The 24587-nt window shown below is 43.6% G+C and overlaps 1 protein-coding gene across 1 annotated transcript in view; it reads right to left on the bottom strand.

Moving 5' to 3' along the window:
- LOC143787874 (P-selectin-like) overlaps nt 1-24587 on the bottom strand; it is a 692067-nt gene that overhangs the window by 587141 nt on the left and 80339 nt on the right. The window contains exon 2 of the mRNA XM_077276995.1: nt 4547-4634. Within this exon, the coding sequence (XP_077133110.1) occupies nt 4547-4634 (88 nt within the window). The remainder of the gene's footprint in view (nt 1-4546; nt 4635-24587) is intronic.

The following is a 24587-nucleotide window of genomic DNA, read 5'->3' as shown; positions in this document are numbered from 1 at the left end:
ACCGCTGACGTTCTTTCTGATGGAGTCGTTCACTTTTCCCTTCTTTTCCACCTGGCCCAGACTAACATAACTACTTCTTCCAGCCAGCACTCGGCTGCAGAGAATACAACAAAGATACATTTCACATCTCACATTTGTCCCCAATGGGACAATTCCCAACCTGCACAAACTGCTCATCTTGCTGAAACCCCAATGCTGAGCCGCTGCTGCCGTATGTGTCCCTATTACTGCACCTACTGTGCGGTTCTCTGTGCCCTCTAAATTCTAAATAAACCCTCTAGAATATAGTAATGCCGAATGCAAATGCTCCAGAAAACAGTGCCCACATTTTGTCCCCTAAAAAGCAATAATGCCCTGTGCACCCCTTTGACAGTCACAGTAACCTGAGTTTCCCTATAACAATAAGTGCCCACCTTACATTTAATAATGTCCCGAGTCTCCCCCCTGTACAGTTCCCCTATACACAGTATGATGCTCTCTTATATACAGTATAATGCCCCCTCACTGTATACATAGCTTTGGCAAAAATTAAGAGACCACTGCAAAATGTTCAGTGTGTCTGATTTTGCTCTTTATAGGTATATTTTTGAGTAAAATGTAAATTGTTCTTTTATTCTATAAACTTCTGAAAACATGTCTCCTAATTTCCAAGCAATACATTTTGTATTTTTTTTTTTCTGAAAAGGAGAAATAATCAAAATTAAAAACAAACAAACAGTGCTTTCAGACCTCAAATAATACAAAGAAAACAAGTTCATAATCATTTAGAAACAACAATACTAATGTTTTAACTCAGGAAGAGTTCAGAAATCAATATTTTGTGGAATAACCATGATTTTTAATCACAGCTTTCATGCGTCTTGGCATGCTTTCCACCAGTCTTTCACACTGCTTCTGGTGTAAAAATTTAAGCAGTTCTTCTTTGTTTGATGGCTTGAAGTTGTGACTATCCATCATCCTATTGATTATATTCCAGAGTTTTTCAATGGGGTTTAGGTCTGGAGATTGGGTTGCCCATGACAGGGTTTTGATGTGGTGGTCTCGTAGTTTTTGCCAGAGCTGTATATTGACCCCTTAATATCCCCCAAACTGTTTAATGGCTCCAACACTGTATGATGGCCCGTCACTGTAATCTCCACACTGTATGTTGGCCCCCTAGATAGCCTTGATATAGCATAATACACCAGATTGACTTCAATATAGAATAATGCACTCCCCATAGGTCTCCATATAGTATAATGCACTCCCCATAGGCAGACGCTATACAATCTCCATAGTTCTCTAAATAGTATACTGCACTGTTGAAAGGTCAGAGGCCCAGCGCCTGCGCACTGCAGTACTTTGCTCTGCCCTCAACAGGGCAGACAAAGTACACCTGAGCTGGAGCCACGGCAAGAAGACAAGATAAGGACATGATAGTATGAAGATGGGAGGCGCAGGAGCTGGACCGCGACACCCACTGGACCGGACCGCAGTGGGAACGCCCCTGGGTGAGTATAATATAACCTGTTTTTCTTATTTTTCAGGATACATCGGGCGCTTATCTACAGCATTACAGAATGCTGTAGATAAGCCCCTGATGCCAGTGGCCTTAGTTTATAGGCCATTTTTGGGGTGACAGATCCCCTTTAAAACTGGTCGGTCCCAGCAGTTGCAGCCTTTTCTACATTGAAAAAATATTTTATGTCTGCTCCTGTATTGGTCCAGCTCGATCCGTCTGAAAATGTTCATTGTTGAGGTGGACGCATTAGAGGTGGGTGTGGGGGTGGTGTTGTCCCAGGAACACGTCACGCTGACTAACTTGAGACCTTGTGACTTTTTTTCCAAGAAGTTTACGCCTGCTGAGAGAAATTACGATGTCGGGAATCGGGAGCTATTAGCCATAAAACTGGCTTTTGAGGAATGGAGGCACTTTTTGAAGGTGGCTGTTTATCGGATTATGGTGATTACGGACCACAAGAACCTGTCCTATGTAGAGTCTGCTAAGCGCTTAACTCGTAGACAGGCGCTGTGGTCGCTTTTTTTCACATTTTCATTTTTCCATCACCTTTCGGCCTGGTTTCAAGAATGTCAAGGCCGATGCCTTGCCTCACAGTTTGGATCCGATATCACCTCCTTAACCTCCTTCCTCCATTCTTCAGCATGGGGTGGTCGTTGCTGGGGTGTCCTTCAAGTTGGAGCGGGAAATTCGCGAGGCTCAGTCTCTTGCTCCTCCGTCATTGCCTGATAACAAGCCCTTTGTCCCTGTTCAGTATCGGTTGAGGATTCTTCAGGAGTTCCATGACTCTGCTCTCAGTGGGCATCCTGGAGTCTCGGCCACTCGGAGAACTATTGCGAGACTGTTCTGGTGCTCCTCCATGTCTTATGACATCACTATGTTTGTGTCTTTTTGTGATACGTGTGCCCGTGCTAAAGCTTCCCATAACCGGCCGACCGGGGAATTGGTGCCATTGCCAATTCCGGATATACCCAGGACTCATTTGTCCATGGATTTTATCACTGATCTCCCTTCTTCCAATGGCAAGATTTAGTAAATAGGCACATTTTGTACCTTTGGCAGGACTACCTAATGCGAAAACTTTATCCAAGTTATCTGTTGAACATGTTGTGCGTTTGCATGGTGTGCCTCTGAATTTGGTGTCTGATAGAGGAGTGCAATTTGTGTCAAAGTTCTGGAGGGCATTTCGTAAGAGAGTGGGTATTGATTTGACTTTCTCCTTGGCCAATCATCCAAAACTAACGGTCAGACAGAGAAGACCAATCAGTCACTTGAACAAATTTTGCTCTGTCTTGCCATGTCTCGGCAGGATGATTGGTGCTCCTCGCTGCCCATGGCTGAGTTCGCATTTAATAATCGGGTTAATCAGTCCACTGGCACTCCTCAGTTTTTCTGTAACCATGATTTTCACCCCCATTTTGGTGAATTTTCCAGGCTGGATTCGGGGTGTCCAGGGGCTGATTCAGCGGTTCAACAGTTGGAGGAGGTGTGGAGGGAGGTTCAGAAGAACATTGGGGTGGTTCTGGGCAAACAAAAACATTTTGCTGATAAGCGATGATCTGTGGGACCTAAGTTGCTGTTAGGAGACAAAGTGTGGTTGTCTACCAAGAACATATGTCTGAAAGTTCCCTCTATGAAGCTGGATCCTAAGTTTATTGGTCCTTACGAGATTATTGAGGTTGTCAATCCAGTTGCCTTCCATTTATGTTTACCTCTGTCGCTTTGGATCACCAATGTATTGCATAAGTCCCTTCTTAAGTCATGTGTACCTTCCTCTGCTGGGTCTCCATGCCCTCCGCCTCCTGTCTCTGAGTGGTCAAAATGAGTATGAAGTTGAATGGATTGTTGACTCTCGGATGGTTCGCAGTTTATTTTAGTATTTGGTCCACTGGAGGGGTTACGGTACTGAGGATCGATCTTGGGTCCCGGCGCGATTGGTTCGGGCGTTTCATTCACGTTACCCTGTGAAACCTGGGGGTCCGGTGGCCCCCCTTGAGAGGAGAGTACTGTCATAATTAAGACCGGATTTTGAGTCCAGTCTACCCCTTTTCCCGGTCTGGTCATGTCAGGGGTTATCTTTGCTCTGCCTCGGGGTTCATGTTTGCTATTTTGCTCTGCTGCATCCTGCAGACGGTGTCAGTTATATTTTCTGCTTATGGCATGAGTATCTGACTCTGGGATTACCCTGATTTGTCCTGCTCTCAGCTGACCTTGCTTGTGTTTGTTCATTCCTATCACCCCGTCCCGACTTAGTGTTTCCTTTTGTACTATAACGTGTAACAATTAATTCATATGCGAAACGCACGTTGGGGTACTGAGCAGTGTGGTTCAGCACTATGGCACATGGTCTGTAATGTTACCAACTTTGGCTAAACTCCTTATTCCTTTTATATGGCTGTTTCTGTGAGTAGGGGGTGATATGGTATATGTGGCATATTAACAACATCTTAACAGCATTTGCTTATCATTGCAATGTTAGTGACCTAGTGGCAGACTCTTCAGCAGCACCTTTTCCTTTTGGCGAGATTCTATATGTCATTGCCACCCTTATCTCGATCGCCTCTCACAGTTATGCTATGTAGTAGTTTTTTTGAACTTTACTGTACACACACATGTGGGGTATCCTTTTCAGTTACCATGTCACAGTCCCTGACACATAGGCATCACTCTCACTCTCATCCCTCACAGTCATCTCTGGCATAGCATTCCTTTTTACACTTAAAGATCAGCTTCAAAAAATTATTTTCTGCTGCTGGCACTTGCTTTTCTTGGCTGCATAATCCTTTGCTTTTCTGGCAGATGCACTCTTTACATTGGCAATCCTATTCTGGCAATCCCTCTTCTAATAGCATAATGATGCAAGTGGGCTGGAATTCTTTACCTGGGAATAACAATATAGACTGCAGTACAGACTAGCACTTTTTAATGCTCTTTTGTGACCCTCAGGACGCCATTCAGTATATTACTATGGTATTCTATGAGGATAAAATAATTTTATCACTATTTTTCCATTTGTAAATATTATAGTAAGACATAAAAGCACCTTACCAAAACTTACTGTAGCCAAACAAAGCAGCTGAAAGTATGTCCATTTTCCTGCAATGCTACCTCCAACGTCTTGAAAAGGGATAGGATCCTGTGTTAGATAAAAACAAACCATATTCCTAATAATTACAGTGGTGTATAAATGAACATTAGGGCAACTTTAAATTCAGTGTCAGAGGAAAACAAATGGAGGTGTGATGTGTTGAGTTACTGGGATACCACATTTTGTACATCTCTAGAATATCAATCATAGTCTGCTACAAGCAAAGATGTCAGACAGTTGGGAAGGGGTGGGGTGTCACCTTCAGGGAGCTTGGGCCAGTGCGGGCCCTGCCTTGCCCGTGTACTCCGTTCCAGGGGATTTGTCTCAGGTTATGGTGTGGTTGGGAGGCAGGACGCTGTTCCTCCCAGCACTGATGCTATTCAGGGATCCTCGGACACCGGATTCCCCAATGTCAGCTGCTGCCAGCAGACATGGGATGCTATGTCTCCTAGAACAGGTGTGTGGTGGGATTTTCCTTTTCCTCCACCTCTGGAGATTGGGCATTGCCTCAGCATTGTTAGGTGATCCATGAGAGGAATATTTAAACTCACTATGCATATCCTTTTACTCATCACTGATTGTTCAATTGCACTTAAGTGGTATAATTAGAAGCTCTTTAGTGAGTGTTTCTTTGTTTTTTCTCTGGCTCTGGCATATGGTGCCCTCTTGTTCCTACATCCCTGTTTATGCTCCTTGACCTTCCAAGTTTGGTTTGCTAGGTTTGTCTCTGCTTTACCAGTAGAGTTGAGCGACTTTTACTTTTTTAGGATCGAGTCGGTTTCGTGAAACCCGACTTTCTCAAAAGTCGGATCGTGTGAAATCGGCCTATTATTGCGAAAAGTCGGAGATCCGACTGAAACACGAAACCCAATGCAAGTCAATGGGGATCTCTCTCTCTTTCTCTCGTTGGACAGTGTAAATCGCTACATCCAAAATGGTAAGATGGCGGTTATACCCCCACCCCCTGTGACGCCGCAGAAATCAAGACGAGACCTATGTCATCACGCTGCCCACACTCCTTCATTGGCTAAAAAATGGCGGTTAAAGCGTCATACGAAACGCGACTTTGGCGCGAAGATCGCCGACCGCATGGCCGATCCCACACTGGGATCGGCTCGGGTTTCACGAAACCCGACTTTGCTGAAAATTGGCGACTTATGAAATTGACTGATCCGTTTCGCTGAAAATTACATTTAAATAGATGACCCTATGAAAACGTCCTTTTACCGACTCTTCAGTTAGTAAAACCTATTTTAATAAACTTTTTTTGGTCTTTCTCAACTATTGTGAGTTCTGTGTTCAGAATCCTCATCTCTTGGTCAGAGTATAAGTGATTGCAAAGAGTGACTCTTTAAAGGACCCGTTCTGTATGACACAGACAACCCAATGACATCAATGGACTTGCCTGTCTGTGTGTGGCTTAGGAATAAAAATCATTGTTCTCAGCAGGACATCGTCTGATGTAAACTGCAGATATGCTGCTGATAATATGATACTGTATGGGGACAGATAGATCTACTAGTGATTGTTCTGTCCTCCTCATTCTACATCAGCCTGTGTAAAGACATCAGTAAACATTCACAGAACCACTTTAACCCTTTTGAGACAAAGCCTGTTTTCACCTTAAAAACCAGATCAATTTTTACAATTCTGACCGCTGTCACTTTATGAGGTCATAACTCTGGAATGCTTTAACGGATCCCAGTGATTCTGCGACTGTTTTCTTGTGACATATTGTACCTTATGATAGCATTAATATTTATTTGATATGACTTGCATTTATTTGGGAAAAAAACTAAGATTTGGAAAAAAATTCACAATTTTCAAACTTTTCTGTCAATATATCAGAGGGATTTACTCGTTACTTAGCTCACAGGTATCCCCCCTATTTATTTCTCATTAAAACTTAACTCTTTATTTAACCTTAATAAAAAACCTTAATAAATTTAATAATTAGCATCATACAAACACCCAAAAAAGAAAACAACCAGGAGGAGTGCCTACCCCTAAACTGGCCTATCTCAACATACCTACCAGCGGAGGTTGGCACGCTAAACCTGCGCAATGGCGGCCCTGCTCCTCGACGGCTCTCCCTGCTCACCCTGCTGGGCCCTATAGTGGCAGGTAGGGTTGAGCGAAACAGAACGGTCAATTTCATAAGTCGACGATTTTCGGCAAAGTCGGGTTTCGTGAAACCCGAGCCGATCCCAGTGTGGGATTGGCCATGCGGTCGGCGATCTTCGCGCCAAAGTCGTGTTTCATATGACGCTTTAACCGCCATTTTTCAGCCAATGAAGGAGTGTGGGCAGCGTGATGACATAGATCTAGTCTTGCTTTCTGCGGCGTCACAGGGGGTGGGGGTATAACCGCCATCTTACCGTTTTGGATGTAGCGATTTACACTGTCCAACAAAAGAGAGAGAGAGAGAGATCCCCATTGACTTGCATTGGGTTTTGTGTTTCAGTCAGATCCCCGGCTTTTCGCAATAATCGGCCGATTTCACACGATCCAACTTTTGAGAAAGTCGGGTTTCACGAAACCCGACTCGATCCTAAAAAAGTAAAAGTCGCTCAACTCTAGTGGCAGGGAGTGAGGTAGATGGTGAATGGGTAGGTAAGAAAGAGGAGAGGTGTGTATGCAGTATTTTAGATCTTTGTAAAGGCAGCTGGGACAGTTCTCGTTAGCTTGTTCACTAGACCAAATACCCTGATAACATTAACCAAATACTGTATTACAAACTGCCCTAAGTTAAGTTGGATATTACCGGTACCTCTCTCCAACTACTAAAATTAGTATATCTGTGACTTTAACTGTTCAGCTAAATGTTGTAATATAGTCAATAATGTCTTAAAACTAAATATAGCGAAAATGTACTAAATACTCTTCTACGCCCTCACAAATCTGAGCCTGAACAGTGTGCACAAAGTTTATAGCAAGGAAAATATCCTACATACTCTCCTATACCCTCTATGTGTAAAAATCCAAATATGTGGCCTCTATCAGTTAATCCGCAGAGCAACAATGTGGATATATTTATGATATAGTGACAGGTACTTGATATCCTATATTCTATCTCTACATATAGGACACCTATAGTGTAGATAAAAAATGGATTACAGCCACAAGAGGATTACTACACATATATTAGCCAGTGAAACATCAAATCAAACAAAACCAAACCAAAGAACCATCACCCTCAAAATAATAAGATGCATCATGATGAGTCAGATAACGACTCCCAATTCATATTGCCCATTAGGCCCTGTACCAGGTTGAATTCAATTACTCGAGTCAGATAACGACTCCCAATTCATATAGCCCATTAGGTCATGTACCAGGTTGATTTCAATTACTCGACGTGTTTCCCCTCTTCCGAGGTTCATCAGGAGAAGGATATAACCAAGGTACTTATCTCATTACTGCGAACGTGAGCACAAGGTGAATGGATTTGATGAGATAGAGTGGTAGAGACAATCCCCCATTTAGATATGATGCCCTTACTTCAGAGAGTCATATCGCACAAAATAGTTAGGAAATAACATTTTCCACATGTCTGCTTTACATCAGCACAATTTTGGTAAAAACATTTCTTTTTTGTTAGGAAGTTATAAGGGTTAAAAGTTGACCAGCGATTTCTCATTTTTACAACAAATTTTGCAAAACCATTTTTTTAGGGACCACCTCACATTTGAAGTGACTTTGAGGGGCTTATATGACAGAAAATACCCCAAAATAACACCATTCTAAAAATTGCACTGCTCATGGTACTCAAAACCACATTCAAGAAGTTTATTAACCCTTCAGGTGCTTCACAGGAATGTGGAAGAAAAAAATAAACATTTACTGTTCTTCACAAAAATTTTCCTTCAGACCTATATTTTTTACTTTTGCACGGGTAACACGAGAAAATGAACCATCTATTTTGTTGTGCAATTTCTCCTGAGCATGCCGATACTCCATATGTGGGGAAATCTACTGTTTGGGCACACGGCAGGGCTCGGAAGGGAAGGAGCACCATTTGACTTTTTGAATGTAAAATATGCTGGAATAATTAGCGGTTGCCATGTCGCGTTTGGAGAGCCCCTAAGGTGCCTAAACAGTGGAAACCCCCAACAAGTGGCACAGTTTTGGAAAATAGACCCCTTATGGAACTTATCTAGATGTTTATTGAGCACCTTGAACCCACAGGTGCTTCACAGAAGTTTATAGTGTAGAGCAGTGAAAATAAAAAAAATCCCATTTTTCCCAAATAAATCTTTTTTTAGCTACAAATTTTGTACTTTCACAAGGGCAAAAGGAGAATAGGGTCCAAAAAGTTTGTTGTGCAATTTCTCCTAAGTTCACGGATACCCCATATGTTGGGGAAAAACAGTTTGGGCGCACGGCAGTGCTTGGACTGAAGGAGCACCATTTGACTTCTTGAATGCAAAATTTGATGGAATTAGAGGACGCCATGCTGCGTTTGGAGAGCCGCCGATGTGCTTAAACAGTTGAACCCCCCCACAAGTGACAGCATTTTGGAAACTAGACCCCTTTGGAACCTTAGCTACATGTGTATTGAGCACCTTGAACACCCAGGTGCTTCACAGAAGTTTATAACGTTAAGCTGTGAAAATAAAAAAAAACAATTTTTTTTCCCACAAAAATCTTTTTTAGCTACAAATTTTGTATTTTCACAAAGGCAAAAGGAGAAAATGTTATGTGCAACTGTCAGCAGAGACAGGTTCCATAGAACAATTTGATAAACAAAAATGTTGCACTCTGTTAAAGCATGTCAATGTGAAATATATGAAATACAAATAGCAATACTGCTTCTGGATACTAGAAAAAAATGAGATGCTTAGCACATAATTTGGCCAATTCATGCATGCCCATCAACCAATGACAAGGTGGTCTCAAAACTGATGGGTCCTAAGTTCCTAACGTGTCTAATGTGAATACTTCTCTAAGACTACCCATAAAATCAGACTTGGAAGAAAGGTATTCACATCTACCCAGGAATTCAGACTTCAGTCTAAGGCCAGAGTCACACTAGAGAGGAATACGGACGAGTATTCCTCTATGGGGCAGCTCCCATTACTGTTTTTTACCTCGGCCATTTTCAACGTGGGAGTCAAATCGCAGCATGCTGCAATTGTTACTGACACTCCGTCGAGTCTTGGCTCACTCACACCCATATAACCCTATGGGTGCGAGTGAGATAACGCACATCACTCAGATATCATCCAAGTGATGTGCGTTATACGCTGACTCCAGCAATGGAGGAGTTGGAGAAATTAATTTCTCCGCCTGCTCCGCAGCTGTGCTCCGATCCGCTCTGTGCGAGAGGCTCGGAGCACAGATGCATGACACTCGGCTCCTGCTCGCAACAGAGCAGGAGCCGAGGGTCATTAGCATATCACATCCGATGCACTCGCATCGGATGCAATACGCTATTGTGACCCTAAAGAGATATTCACATTAGATACGTTAAGACCCATCAGTTTTGAGACCACCTTGTCATTGGTTGATGGGCATGCATGAATTGTCCAAATTTTGTACCAAGTGTATCATTTTTTCCTAGTATCCAGAAGCAGTATTGCTATTCATATTTCATATATTTCACATTGACATGCTTTAGCACTACAGAGTGCATTTTTTTGTGGTGGTAGCTGTTCCTAGTTGGCACCTGTTCACATCAGCTTGGAATTGCTAGTCAGTCTTTTTATCATAGAAGAGTGACTAGTGAAGAGTGAGTATACTCGTTGCTCTCGTGGTCTCTAAGTATTTGTGACTGCTCGGAGATTTAGTTTTCCTTGCCGCAGCTGCATGATTTGCGGCTATGAACATAAACCCAGACTCAAATTTAAAGGATGACCAAGATACATATCTTGGCCCCTACACATACAACTTCAACCCAATCATGTTACAAAAAGGAGAACACAGGGAGTGTTTAAAAGTTGGTATACAAAATGTATTGAAAACTAGAACATCAATAGAAAATACACAATAAGGCACCATATGTTAGGAGTTGAATTCCCGCCTCTGCACAGGGGTAGTCTCGAACCATCTCCGCTGCGGTCTCCCATTCTTCTCCAACTGCAGTGGAGCCTGCTCAGTGGAGACGTCGGTCCCAGCGTCTGACTCAGCCTGATACTGTGCGGATGGTTACTGCTGCCTTTCCAGGCTCAGCCATTGTAGTCAGTAATGGTCAGCGGCGAGAAGACATCTCTGGGACAAAGTCCTGCTTTTCCCCTTCTGAGCATGCCCGGTGTAAGACCTCTCATTGGAGGTCGGGGGTCACATGCTCAGGTACTGTGGCAGCTCCCATTGGTCCTCTAGGAAGGTCCTGAAGTTGCTGCGGCTATAAAAGGTTCGCATGGCCGCACGGCCATGCGCTAGTATCAGCTCATGTTATGAGCTTTAGCTACTCAGTGGTCTTGTCTGCTTGTGGTCAGGGTCCGGCTGAAATAAGCCACTAGAATACTGGCACCTCCGGTGAGGAGTTTGTATGGTGAATTCAGGGCTGGTTTATAGCAATTAGAATTATGGCTCCACCAGAGAGGAGGTGTTTGTGTGCTTGCTACTCCTTGACCACTGATTGCTTTTGCTCTGTTAGGCAGCTGTGTTCCCCTGTGACGCTAACAGGGCACAGCATTTTTCCTTCTGTTCGACTCTGTGAAGTAACAGAGTTCGCTTCTGCTGCCATATTGTGCCACCATTTGCCAGCAGCAGGTTGGTCTCCTGCACGGTGGACCCCGGGGCTGCGAACGCACCAATAGTATCTAAATATACTCGGTGCGTTCCGCCAGCCCTAACACCATACAATGGCATCCAGTACCATATCTATAACAATAACACATAAATATTATGGAAAAGAGGATCTGCCGCCTCAAAACCCCAGACCCATGTCACCCATTGCTTTATCCCAATAGTAATAAATTATACCCAGTCTGGCTACTCCACAGGGCCTGGCTTAGGATAATAATGAGGTTCAGGCAAACTATGTAAAGTCCCTTGTGCAAAATCAATTATGCCCACTGGCGTCCAAAACCCCCATGGGCATATAACCTGGTGATCCTCTTACCTAGTACTGCAGTGCAATGAACCGAGAAATGCCACCCCAACGAGCATTTCACTGCAATAATGCTCGCTTTATCAAGGGGACCTTTTCCATAATATTTGTCTTATTGTTATAGATATGGTACTGGATGCCATTGTGTGGTGCCCTCATTTGGTATTTATGTGTATTTTCTATTGATTTTCTAGTTTTCAATAAATTTTGTATAGCAACTTTTAAACACTCCCTGCGTCCTCCTCTTTGTAACATGATTTGCGGCTACTAGACAGCTTGATTACATGTGGGGATTCCCTAGCAACCAAGCAACCCCCACATGTACTCAGACTGGCTAGCAGCTGTAAATCATTCAGCTGTGTCAACAAAAACTAAATCTCTGAGCAGTCACAAATACTCGACCACCCGAGCGTGCTTGGGAAAACCCGAGCAATGAGTATACTCGCTCATCACTATTTGAGACCCATCATCACATTTCGTTCAATCAAAGGGCTGTAGAGATGGAACACTTGCCTTGAAAGCTGCAAGAGCAGGGTCATGTTCCTCAAAATGGAGGGGAAAAATTGCTAGTATGTAGTGAGTGTGGTCCAAGAAGGAAGGGAGCAGGACTAACCTTTTTTGAGGAATGAAAGGGTCTGGGAGATGCTCCTCAAGGTGGCTCGAGACTGGACTATTGCCACCCTTGAGAGATTGAACTGTCCTTGGTGTTCCCCACCTTCTATGTGGGAGCAGGAAATGGTGCCTGGGACACAGGGGGCTGTAATCTATTTCTAAATGCCTGGGACTACATTACTACCCCAAGCCTGGTCACTTATAGGGAATCGGGCTGCAGGAGGAAGGTGGAGGCAGTCCCCCTGACTCCCGAGGAAGGAGAAGATGTGGACACATGAAGATGATTACTGAATTACCCTCCATATAATTTTTTACTAGCTTTGCACTTTGTGCAAAGCCTTTATGAGTGTAGAATTATGGCAACTACACTTTAAAAATGTTTGAATGAGGTCCACTGTTGTTGCCTTTCAGGGATCTATGGATGACCCTCCTTATATTTTTTCCTGCCTTTGCACTTTCTGCAAAGCCTTTATAAATGTACGAGCACATGAACTAAACTTTCAAAATATTACCTTCAAAAAAATGTTCGTGATTCAATTAATCATCCATACAGTTTAACGCAGTTCTTGTTACATTATGATGGTATGTAACACTCCAAAAAAGCATTTTTCTGGATTCAATTACTCATCCAAACATTATTATGTGCTTTGTGGTACATTACGGTGGTATATAACATTCCAAAAAAAGGATAAAAAATGTGTCTGGATTCAGTCAGTAATTCACTGAGTATTAGATGCTTTCTTTTAGATTTCGATGGTATCTAAAACTCCAAAAAAAGTTTACAAATGTTTCTGGGTTCAATTATTTATCCATACAGTATTATGTGCTTTGTGTTAAATTTCAGTGGTATATACAACTCAAAAAAAATTGTTCCAAAACTTTTTATGGATTCAATTAGTCAGCCACACAGTTTACACTGTGTTCCAAATTATTATGCAAATTGGATTTAAGTGTCATAAAGATTTAATTGTTTTGTTTTTCAAATAAACTCGTGGATGGTATTGTGTCTTAGGGCTCAATGGATCACTGAAATCAATCTTAAACACGTGATAATTTGTTTTCCAGGTGATTCTAATTTAAGGAAAACTACTTAACCCCTTCCTGACATCCGACGTACTATCCCGTCGAGGTGGGGTGGGCCCGTATGACCGCCGACGGGATAGTATGTCCAGCGCGATCGGCGGCGCTCACGGGGGGAGCGCGGCCGATCGCGGCCGGGTGTCAGCTGCCTATCGCAGCTGACATCCAGCACTATGTGCCAGGAGCGGTCACGGACCGCCCCCGGCACATTAACCCCCGGCACACTGCGATCAAACATGATCGCGATGTGCCGGCGGTTGTCATGATCTCTGCAGGCAGAGATCATAGCAAGCCTATAGAGGGACAAGCTCTCGGAAGATGGAACTATACTGACCATGAACTAAGCCTGCCGCGCAACTAGAAATAGCCAGGTAGCATTTCCTATTTATCGCTAGATGCCCAGCTCTGGCCTAAGACCTAAATAGCTAGCAGAGGGAAATATAAGACCTGGCTCACCTCTAGAGAAATATTCCAAAGAAGACAGTAGCCCCCCACATATAATAACGGTGAGTTCAGATGAAACAACAAACGCAGCAGGAAAATAGTCTTAGCAAATTTGAGGTCCGCTTACTAGATAGCAGAAGACAGATAGTATACTTTCATGGTCAGCAGAAAAACACTAACAAAACACCATCCAGAGATTACCTTAAACTCTGGCATTAACTCATAACGCCAGAGTAGCAATCCCTGATCAACGAGAGCTTTCCAGACACAGTAACAAAACTTCAGCTGTGAACTGGAACAAATAGGCAAAACAAAACATGGACAAAAGTCCAACTTATCTAGTAGTTGTCTAGAAGCAGGAACAAGCACTGAGAGGCATCAGATAACATTGTTGACCGGCAAGAAACCACCAGAGAAATGAGCTTAAATAGCGACACCCACTACTGATGGAATCAGGTGAAACAGGAAAGAGGATGACAAGTCCAATTCCACAAGCGGCCACCGGGGGAGCCCAGAATCCAAATTCACAACAGTACCCCCCCCTCAAGGAGGGGGCACCGAACCCTCACCAGATCCACCAGGGCGACCAGGATGAGCCCTATGGAAGGCACGAACAAGATCAGAAGCATGAACATCAGATGCATTGACCCAAGAATTATCCTCCTGGCCGTAACCCTTCCAGTTGACCAGATACTGGAGTTTCCGTCTGGAAACACGAGAGTCCAAAATTTTCTCCACAACGTACTCCAACTCACCCTCAACCAACACCGGAGCAGGAGGCTCAACTGAAGGTACAACAGGTACCTCATACCTGCGCAATAACGACCGATGAAAAACGTTATGAATGGAAAAGGACGCAGGGAGGTCCAAACGGAAAGAAACAGGATTAAGAATCTCCAATATTCTATAAGGGCCGATGAACCGAGGTTTAAACTTAGGAGAAGAGACCCTCATAGGGACAAAACGAGAAGACAACCACACTAAATCTCCAACACAAAGCCGAGAACCAACACGACGATGACGGTTGGCAAAACGCTGAGTCTTCTCCTGGGACAACTTCAAATTGTCCATAACCTGCCCCCAGATGTGATGCAATCTCTCCACCACCGCATCCACTCCAGGACAATCCGAGGATTCCACCTGACCGGAGGAAAATCGAGGGTGAAACCCCGAATTACAGAAAAACGGGGACACCAAGGTGGAAGAACTGGCCCGATTATTGAGGGCGAACTCTGCCAATGGCAAAAAAGCAACCCAATCATCCTGGTCAGCAGAGACAAAACACCTCAGATATGTCTCAAGGGTCTGATTAGTCCGCTCGGTCTGGCCATTAGTCTGAGGGTGAAAAGCAGATGAAAAAGACAAATCTATGCCCATCCTAGCACAGAATGCCCGCCAAAATCTAGACACAAATTGGGTACCTCTGTCAGAAACAATATTCTCAGGAATACCGTGCAATCGGACAACATTCTGAAAAAACAGAGGAACCAACTCAGAAGAAGAAGGCAACTTGGGCAGAGGAACCAAATGGACCATTTTAGAGAAACGGTCACAGACCACCCAGATGACAGACATCTTCTGGGAAACAGGCAGATCTGAAATAAAATCCATCGAGATGTGTGTCCAAGGCCTCTTAGGAATAGGCAAGGGCAACAGCAGTCCGCTAGCCCGAGAACTACAAGACTTGGCCCGAGCACAAACGTCACATGACTGCACAAAGACTCGCACATCTCGTGACAGAGAAGGCCACCAGAAGGATCTTGCCACCAAATCCCTGGTACCAAAAATTCCGGGATGACCTGCCAATGCAGAAGAATGTACCTCAGAGATGACTCTGCTGGTCCAATCATCCGGAACAAACAGTCTATCAGGCGGACAACGATCCGGTCTATCCGCCTGAAACTCTTGCAAGGACCGCCGCAGATCAGGAGAAACGGCCGACAAAATTACTCCCTCCCTAAGGATACCTGTGGGTTCAGAATTACCAGGAGAGTCCGGGTCAAAACTCCTAGAAAGGGCATCTGCCTTAACATTCTTAGAACCCGGTAGGTATGACACCACAAAATTAAAGCGAGAAAAAAATAAAGACCAGCGCGCCTGTCTAGGATTCAGGCGTCTGGCAGTCTCAAGATAAATCAAATTTTTGTGGTCAGTCAATACCACCACCTGATGCCTAGCCCCCTCGAGCCAATGGCGCCACTCCTCAAACGCCCACTTCATGGCCAAAAGCTCCCGATTCCCAACATCATAATTCCGCTCTGCGGGCGAAAATTTGCGAGAAAAGAAGGCACAAGGCCTAATGACGGAGCAGTCGGAACCTTTCTGCGACAACACTGCCCCAGCTCCGATCTCCGAAGCGTCAACCTCAACCTGAAAAGGCAGATTCACATCAGGCTGACGCAACACAGGGGCAGAGGCAAAACGGCGCTTAAGCTCCTGAAAGGCCTCTACAGCATGAGGGGACCAATTAGCAACATCAGCGCCTTGTCTGGTCAAATCAGTCAGTGGTTTAACGACATCCGAAAAACCAGCAATAAATCGGCGGTAAAAGTTGGCAAAGCCCAAAAATCTCTGAAGACCCTTAAGAGAGGAGGGCTGAGTCCAGTCACAAATAGCTTGCACCTTGACGGGATCCATCTCAATGGAAGAGGGAGAAAAAATATACCCCAAAAAGGAAATTTTCTGGACCCCAAAAACGCACTTAGACCCCTTCACACATAAAGAATTAGACCGCAGAACCTGAAAAACTCTCCTGACCTGCTGGACATGAGAGTCCCAGTCATCAGAAAAAATCAGAATATCATCCAGATATATTATCATAAATTTATCCAGAAAATCGCGGAAAATATCATGCATAAAAGACTGGAAAACTGAAGGGGCATTAGAAAGACCAAAAGGCATGACCAAATACTCAAAGTGGCCCTCGGGCGTATTAAATGCGGTCTTCCACTCATCCCCCTGCCTGATCCGCACCAAATTATACGCCCCACGAAGATCAATTTTAGAGAACCACTTAGCACCCTCTATACGAGCAAACAAATCAGTAAGCAATGGCAATGGGTATTGATACTTAACAGTGATCTTATTCAGAAGCCGATAATCAATACATGGTCTCAAAGAGCCGTCTTTTTTTGAGACAAAGAAAAACCCAGCTCCCAAGGGAGAAGAAGATGGACGAATATGTCCCTTTTCCAAAGACTCCTTTATATATTCCCGCATAGCAGCATGTTCCGGCACAGACAAATTAAACAAACGACCCTTTGGATATTTACAACCCGGTATCAAATCTATGGCACAATCGCACTCACGGTGCGGAGGTAACGACCCAAGCTTGGGTTCGTCAAAGACGTCTTGATAATCAGAGAGGAACTCAGGGACTTCAGAGGGAATGGACGACGAAATAGAAACCAAAGGTACGTCCCCATGGATACCCTTACATCCCCAGCTCAACACAGACATTGCTCTCCAGTCCAAGACTGGGTTGTGAGACTGCAACCATGGCAATCCCAGTACCAAATCGTCATGTAAATTATACAGCACCAGGAAACGAATAATCTCCTGGTGATCCGGATTGATACGCATGGTTACTTGTGTCCAGTATTGTGGTTTATTATTAGCCAATGGGGTGGAGTCAATCCCCTTCAGAGGAATAAGAGTCTCCAAAGGCTCTAAATCAAAACCACAACGATTGGCAAAGGACCAATCCATAAGACTCAGAGCGGCGCCAGAGTCAACATAGGCGTCCGTGGCAATGGATGACAAAGAGCAAATCAGGGTTACAGACAAAATAAACTTAGACTGAATGGTGCCAATGGAAACAGACTTATCAAGCTTCTTTGTACGCCTAGAGCATGCCGATATAACATGAGTAGAATCCCCACAATAGAAACACAATCCATTCTTCCGTCTAAAATTCTGTCGCTCGCTCCTGGACAGAATTCTATCACACTGCATACTTTCTGGCGTCTTTTCCATAGACACCGCCAGATGGTGCACCGGTTTGTGCTCCCGCAGACGCCTATCAATCTGAATAGCCATTGTCATGGACTCATTCAGACCTGCAGGCAAAGGGAACCCCACCATAACATCCTTAACGGCATCAGAGAGACCTTCTCTGAAAGTTGCCGCCAAGGCGCACTCATTCCACTGAGTAAGCACAGACCATTTACGGAATTTTTGGCAGAAAACTTCAGCTTCGTCTTGCCCCTGAGATAGTGCCATCAAAGTTTTTTCTGCCTGAAGTTCCAAATGAGGTTCCTCATAAAGCAAGCCCAAGGCCAGAAAAAACGCATCCACATCGCGTAACGCAGGATCCCCTGCTGGCAATGAGAAGGCCCAATCTTGAGGGTCACCCCTGAGCAAGGAAATCACAATCCTAACCTGCTGAGCAGGGTCTCCAGCTGAACGAGACTTCAGGGACAAATAAAGCTTACAATTATTTCGGAAATTCTGGAAGCTAGCTCTATTCCCTGTGAAGAACTCCGGCAAAGGAATTCTCGGCTCAGATACCGGAGCATGTACCACAAAATCTTGTAAATTTTGTACTTTCGTGATGAGATTATTCAAACCCGCAGTTACACTCTGGAGATCCATTATTGTCAGGTGCACACAGAGCATACAGAGATTAGGAGGAGAGAGAGAAAAAAGACTGCAGCAAGGCAGACTGGAGGAAAAAAAAAAAAAAATTCCAGCAGACTTCTTATAACTCTCCTTTCTCAACCTGGGTCTTTAACACTTTATTGGCCGGTCAAACTGTCATGATCTCTGCAGGCAGAGATCATAGCAAGCCTATAGAGGGACAAGCTCTCGGAAGATGGAACTATACTGACCATGAACTAAGCCTGCCGCGCAACTAGAAATAGCCAGGTAGCATTTCCTATTTATCGCTAGATGCCCAGCTCTGGCCTAAGACCTAAATAGCTAGCAGAGGGAAATATAAGACCTGGCTCACCTCTAGAGAAATATTCCAAAGAAGACAGTAGCCCCCCACATATAATAACGGTGAGTTCAGATGAAACAACAAACGCAGCAGGAAAATAGTCTTAGCAAATTTGAGGTCCGCTTACTAGATAGCAGAAGACAGATAGTATACTTTCATGGTCAGCAGAAAAACACTAACAAAACACCATCCAGAGATTACCTTAAACTCTGGCATTAACTCATAACGCCAGAGTAGCAATCCCTGATCAACGAGAGCTTTCCAGACACAGTAACAAAACTTCAGCTGTGAACTGGAACAAATAGGCAAAACAAAACATGGACAAAAGTCCAACTTATCTAGTAGTTGTCTAGAAGCAGGAACAAGCACTGAGAGGCATCAGATAACATTGTTGACCGGCAAGAAACCACCAGAGAAATGAGCTTAAATAGCGACACCCACTACTGATGGAATCAGGTGAAACAGGAAAGAGGATGACAAGTCCAATTCCACAAGCGGCCACCGGGGGAGCCCAGAATCCAAATTCACAACAGGCGGTGCAGGGAAGCATCGCGCAGGGAGGGGGCTCCCTGCGGGCTTCCCTGAGCCCCCCGCAGCAACGCGATGTGATCGCGTTGCTGCGAGGGTCTTACCTCCCTCCCTGCCTGCTCCAGACCCGGATCCATGATGGCCGCGGATCCGGGTCCTGCAGGGAGGGAGGTGGCTTCACAGAAGCCTGCTCAGAGCAGCCACTGTGAAGCAGCCTGCACTTCTCGCAGATCGGTGATCTGTCAGAGTGCTATGCAAACTGACAGATCACCGATCTGTATTGTCCCCCCCTGGGGCAAAGTAAAAAAGTTTAAAAAAAAATTTCCAAATGTGTAAAAAAAAATAAAAAAAAATATTCCAAAATAATGAAAAAAAAATAAAAATATTCCCATAAATACATTTCTTTATCTAAATAATAAAAAAAAAACAATAAAAGTACACATATTTAGTATCACCGCGTCCGTAACGACCCGACCTATAAAACTGGCCCACTAGTTAACCCCTTCAGTAAACACCGTAAGAAACAAAAAAAAAAAACGAGGCAAAAAACAACGCTTTATTATCATACCGCCGAACAAAAAGTGGAATAACACACGATCAAAAAGACAGATATAAATATCCATGGTACCGCTGAAAGCGTCATCTTGTCCCGCAAATAACGAGCCACCATACAGCATGATCAGCAAAAAAATAAAAAAGTTATAGTCCTGAGAATAAAGCGATGCAAAAATAATTATTTTTTCCATAAAATAGTTTTTATCATATAAAAGCGCCAAAACATAAAAAAATAATATAAATGAGGTATTGCTGTAATCGTACTGACCCGAAGAATAAAACTGCTTTATCAATTTTACCAAACGCGGAACAGTATAAACGCCTCTCCCAAAAGAAATTCATGAATAGCTGGTTTTTGGTCATTCTGCCTCACAAAAATCGGAATAAAAAGCGATCAAAAAATGTGACGTGCCCAAAAAGTTACCAATAAAAACGTCAACTCGTCCCGCAAAAAACAAGACCTCACATGACTCTGTGGACCAAAATATGGAAAATTTATAGCTCTCAAAATGTGGTAACGCAAAAAATATTTTTTGCAATAAAAAGCGTCTTTCAGTGTGTGACGGCTGCCAATCATAAAAATCCGCTAAAAAACTCGCTATAAAAGTAAATCAAACCCCCCTTCATCACCCCCTTAGTTAGGGAAAAAATGAAAAAAAATGTATTTATTTCCATTTTCCTATTAGGGTTAGGGTTAGGGCTAGGGTTGGGGCTAGGGTTAAGGCTACAGTTAGGGTTGGGGCTAAAGTTAGGGTTAGGGTTGGGGCTAAAGTTACGGTTAGGGTTTAGATTACATTTACGGTTGGGAATAGGGTTGGGATTAGGGTTAGGGGTGTGTCAGGGTTAGAGGTGTGGTTAGGGTTACTGTTGGGATTAGGGTTAGGGGTGTGTTTGGATTAGGGTTTCAGTTATAATTGGGGGGTTTCCACTGTTTCGGCACATCAGGGGCTCTCCAAACGCGACATGGCGTCCGATCTCAATTCCAGCCAATTCTGCGTTGAAAAAGTAAAACAGTGCTCCTTCCCTTCCGAGCTCTCCCGTGTGCCCAAACAGGGGTTTACCCCAACATATGGGGTATCAGCGTACTCAGGACAAATAGGACAACAACCTTTGGGGTCCAATTTCTCCTGTTACCCCTGTGAAAATACAAAACTGGGGGCTAAAAAATAATTTTTGTGGGAAAAAAAAGGATTTTTTATTTTCACGGCTCTGCGTTATAAACTGTAGTGAAACACTTGGGGGTTCAAAGTTCTTACAACACATCTAGATAAGTTCCTTGGGGGGTCTAGTTTCCAAAATGTGGTCACTTGTGCGGGGCTTCTACTGTTTAGGTACATTAGGGGCTCTGCAAACGCAATGTGACGCCTGCAGACCATTCCATCTAAGTCTGCATTCCAAATGGCGCTCCTTCCCTTCCGAGCCCTCCCATGCATCCAAACGGTGGTTCCCCCACATATGGGGTATCAGCGCACTCAGGACAAATTGGACAACAACTTTTGGGGTCCAATTTCTCCTGTTACCCTTGGGAAAATACAAAACTGGGGGTTGAAAAATAATTTTTGTGGGAAAAAAGTTTTGTTTTATTTTTACGGCTCTGCATTATAAACTTCTGTGAAGCCCTTGGTGGGTCAAAGCACTCACCACACATCTAGATATGTTCCTTAGGGTGTCTACTTTCCAACATGGTGTCACTTGTGGGGGGTTTCTACTGTTTAGGTACATTAGGGGCTCTGCAAACGCAATGTGACGCCTGCAGACCATTCCATCTAAGTCTGCATTCCAAATGGCGCTCCTTCACTTCCGAGCCCTTCCATGCATCCAAACGGTGGTTCCCCCCACATATGGGGTATCAGCGCACTCAGGACAAATTGGACAACAACTTTTGGGTCCAATTTCTCCTGTTACCCTCGGGAAAATACAAAACTGGGGGCTGAAAAATAATTTTTGTGGGAAAAAATTTTAGTTTTATTTTTACGGCTCTGCATTATAAACTTCTGTGAAGCCCTTGGTGGGTCAAAGCACTCACCACACATCTAGATAAGTTCCTTAGGGGGTCTACTTTCCAACATGGTGTCACTTGTGGGGGGTTTCTACTGTTTAGGTACATTAGGGGCTCTGCAAACACAATGTGACGCCTGCAGACCATTCCATCTAAGTCTGCATTCCAAATGGCGCTCCTTCACTTCCGAGCCCTTCCATGCGTCCAAACGGTGGTTCCCCCCCACATATGGGGTATAAGCGCACTCAGGACAAATTGGACAACAAATTTTGGGGTCCAATTTCTCCTGTTACCCTCGGGAAAATACAAAACTGGGGGCTGAAAAATAATTTTTGTGGGAAAAAATTTTTGTTTTATTTTTACGGCTCTGCATTATTAACTTCTGTGAAGCCCTTGGTGGGTCAAAGCGCTCAAAACACATCTAGATAAGTTCCTTAGGGGGTCTACTTTCCAAAATGGTGTCACTTGTGGGGGGTTTCAATGTTTAGGCACATCAGTGGCTCTCCAAACGCAACATGGCGTCCCATCTCAATTCCTGTCAATTTTGCATTGAAAAGTCAAACGGTGCTACTTCCCTTCCGAGCTCTCCCATGCGCCCAAACAGTGGTTTAACCCCACATATGGGGTATCAGCGTACTCAGGACAAATTGTACAACAACTTTTGGGGTCCAATTTCTTCTCTTACCCTTGGGAAAATATAAAATTGGGGGTGAAAAGATAATTTTTGTGAAAAAATATGATTTTTTATTTTTACGGTTCTGCATTATAAACTTCTGTGAAGCACTTGGTGGGTCAAAGTGCTCACCACACCTCTAGATAAGTTCCTTAGGGGGTCTACTTTCCAAAATGGTGTCACTTGTGGGGGGTTTCAATGTTTACGCACATCAGGGGCTCTCCAAACGCAACATGACGTCCCATCTCAATTCCTGTCAATTTTGCATTGAAAAGTCAAACGGCGCTCCTTCCCTTCCGAGGTCTCCCATGCGCCCAAACAGTGGTTTATCCCCACATATGGGGTATCAGCGTACTCATGACAAATTGTACAACAACTTTTGGGGTCCAATTTCTTCTCTTACCCTTGAAAAAATAAAAAATTGGGGGCGAAAAATAATTTTTGTGAAAAAATATGATTTTTTATTTTTACGGTTCTGCATTATAAACTTCTGTGAAGCACTTGGTGGGTCAAAGTGCTCACCACATCTCTAGATAAGTTCCTTAGGGGGTCTACTTTCCAAAATGGTGTCACTTGTGGGGGGTTTCAATGTTTAGGCACATCAGGGGCTCCCCAAACGCAACATGGTGTCCCATCTCAATTCCAGTCAATTTTGCATTGAAAAGTCAAATGGCGCTCCTTCGCTTCCGAGCTCTGTCATGCACCCAAACAGTGGTTTATCCCCACATATGGGGTATCAGCGTACTCAGGACAAATTGTACAACAACTTTTGGGGTCCAATTTCTTCTCTTACCCTTGGGAAAATAAAAAATTGGGGGCGAAAAATAATTTTTGTGAAAAAATATGATTTTTTATTTTTACGGTTCTGCATTATAAACTTCTGTGAAGCACTTGGTGGGTCAAAGTGCTCACCACACCTCTAGATAAGTTCCTTAGGGGATCTACTTTCCAAAATGGTGTCACTTGTGGGGGGTTTCAATGTTTAGGCACATCAGGGGCTCCCCAAACGCAACATGGCGTCCCATCTCAATTCCAGTCAATTTTGCATTGAAAAGTCAAATGGCGCTCCTTCGCTTCCGAGCTCTGTCATGCGCCCAAACAGTGGTTTACCCCCACATATGGGGTATCGGCGTACTCAGGACAAATTGTACAACAACTTTTGGGGTCCATTTTCTCCTGTTACCCTTGGTAAAATAAAACAAATTGGAGCTGAAATAAATTTTTTGTGAAAAAAAGTTAAATGTTCATTTTTATTTAAACATTCCAAAAATTCCTGTGAAGCACCAGAAGGGTTAATAAACTTCTTGAATGTGGTTTTGAGAACCTTGAGGGGTGCAGTTTTTAGAATGGTGTCACACTTGGGTATTTTCTATCATATAGACCCCTCAAAATGACTTCAAATGAGATGTGGTCCCTAAAAAAAAATGGTGTTGTAAAAATGAGAAATTGCTGGTCAACTTTTAACCCTTATAACTCCCTAACAAAAAAAAATTTTGATTCTAAAATTGTGCTGATGTAAAGTAGACATGTGGGTAATGTTACTTATTAAGTATTTTGTGTGACATATCTCTGTGATTTAAGGGCATAAAAATTCAAATTTGGAAAATTGCAAAATTTTCAAAGTTTTCGCCAAATTTCCATTTTTTTTGCAAATAAACGCAGGTAATATCAAAGAAATTTTACCACTATCATGAAGTACAATATGTCACGAGAAAATAATGTCAGAATCGCCAAGATCCGTTGAAGCGTTCCAGAGTTATAACCTCATAAAGGAACAGTGGTCAGGATTGTAAAAATTGGCCCGGTCATTAACGTGCAAACCACCCTTGGGGGTGAAGGGGTTAAAAATGATGTTCCACATTATTAAGCTGGCCACAGATTTCAAGAAATATGGGAAATGAAAAGGATCTCTCTGCTGTTGAAAAGCGTTAAATAGTGCAATGCCTTGGACTAGGTATGAAAACATTAGATATTTCACGAAAACTTAAGAGTGATCATCATACTGTGAAGAGATTTGTGACTGAAACAGAGAACAGGCAGAGTTCATGCAGATAAAGGCAAAATGAGTAAGGATTCTGCCAGACAAATTCATTGGATTAAGAGAGTTATTTGAAGCT

The sequence above is a fragment of the Ranitomeya variabilis genome, chromosome 8 (genome assembly GCF_051348905.1).
Source record: "Ranitomeya variabilis isolate aRanVar5 chromosome 8, aRanVar5.hap1, whole genome shotgun sequence".
NCBI classification, from domain to species: domain Eukaryota; kingdom Metazoa; phylum Chordata; class Amphibia; order Anura; family Dendrobatidae; genus Ranitomeya; species Ranitomeya variabilis.
This window is presented reverse-complemented; position numbering and strand designations above follow the sequence as displayed.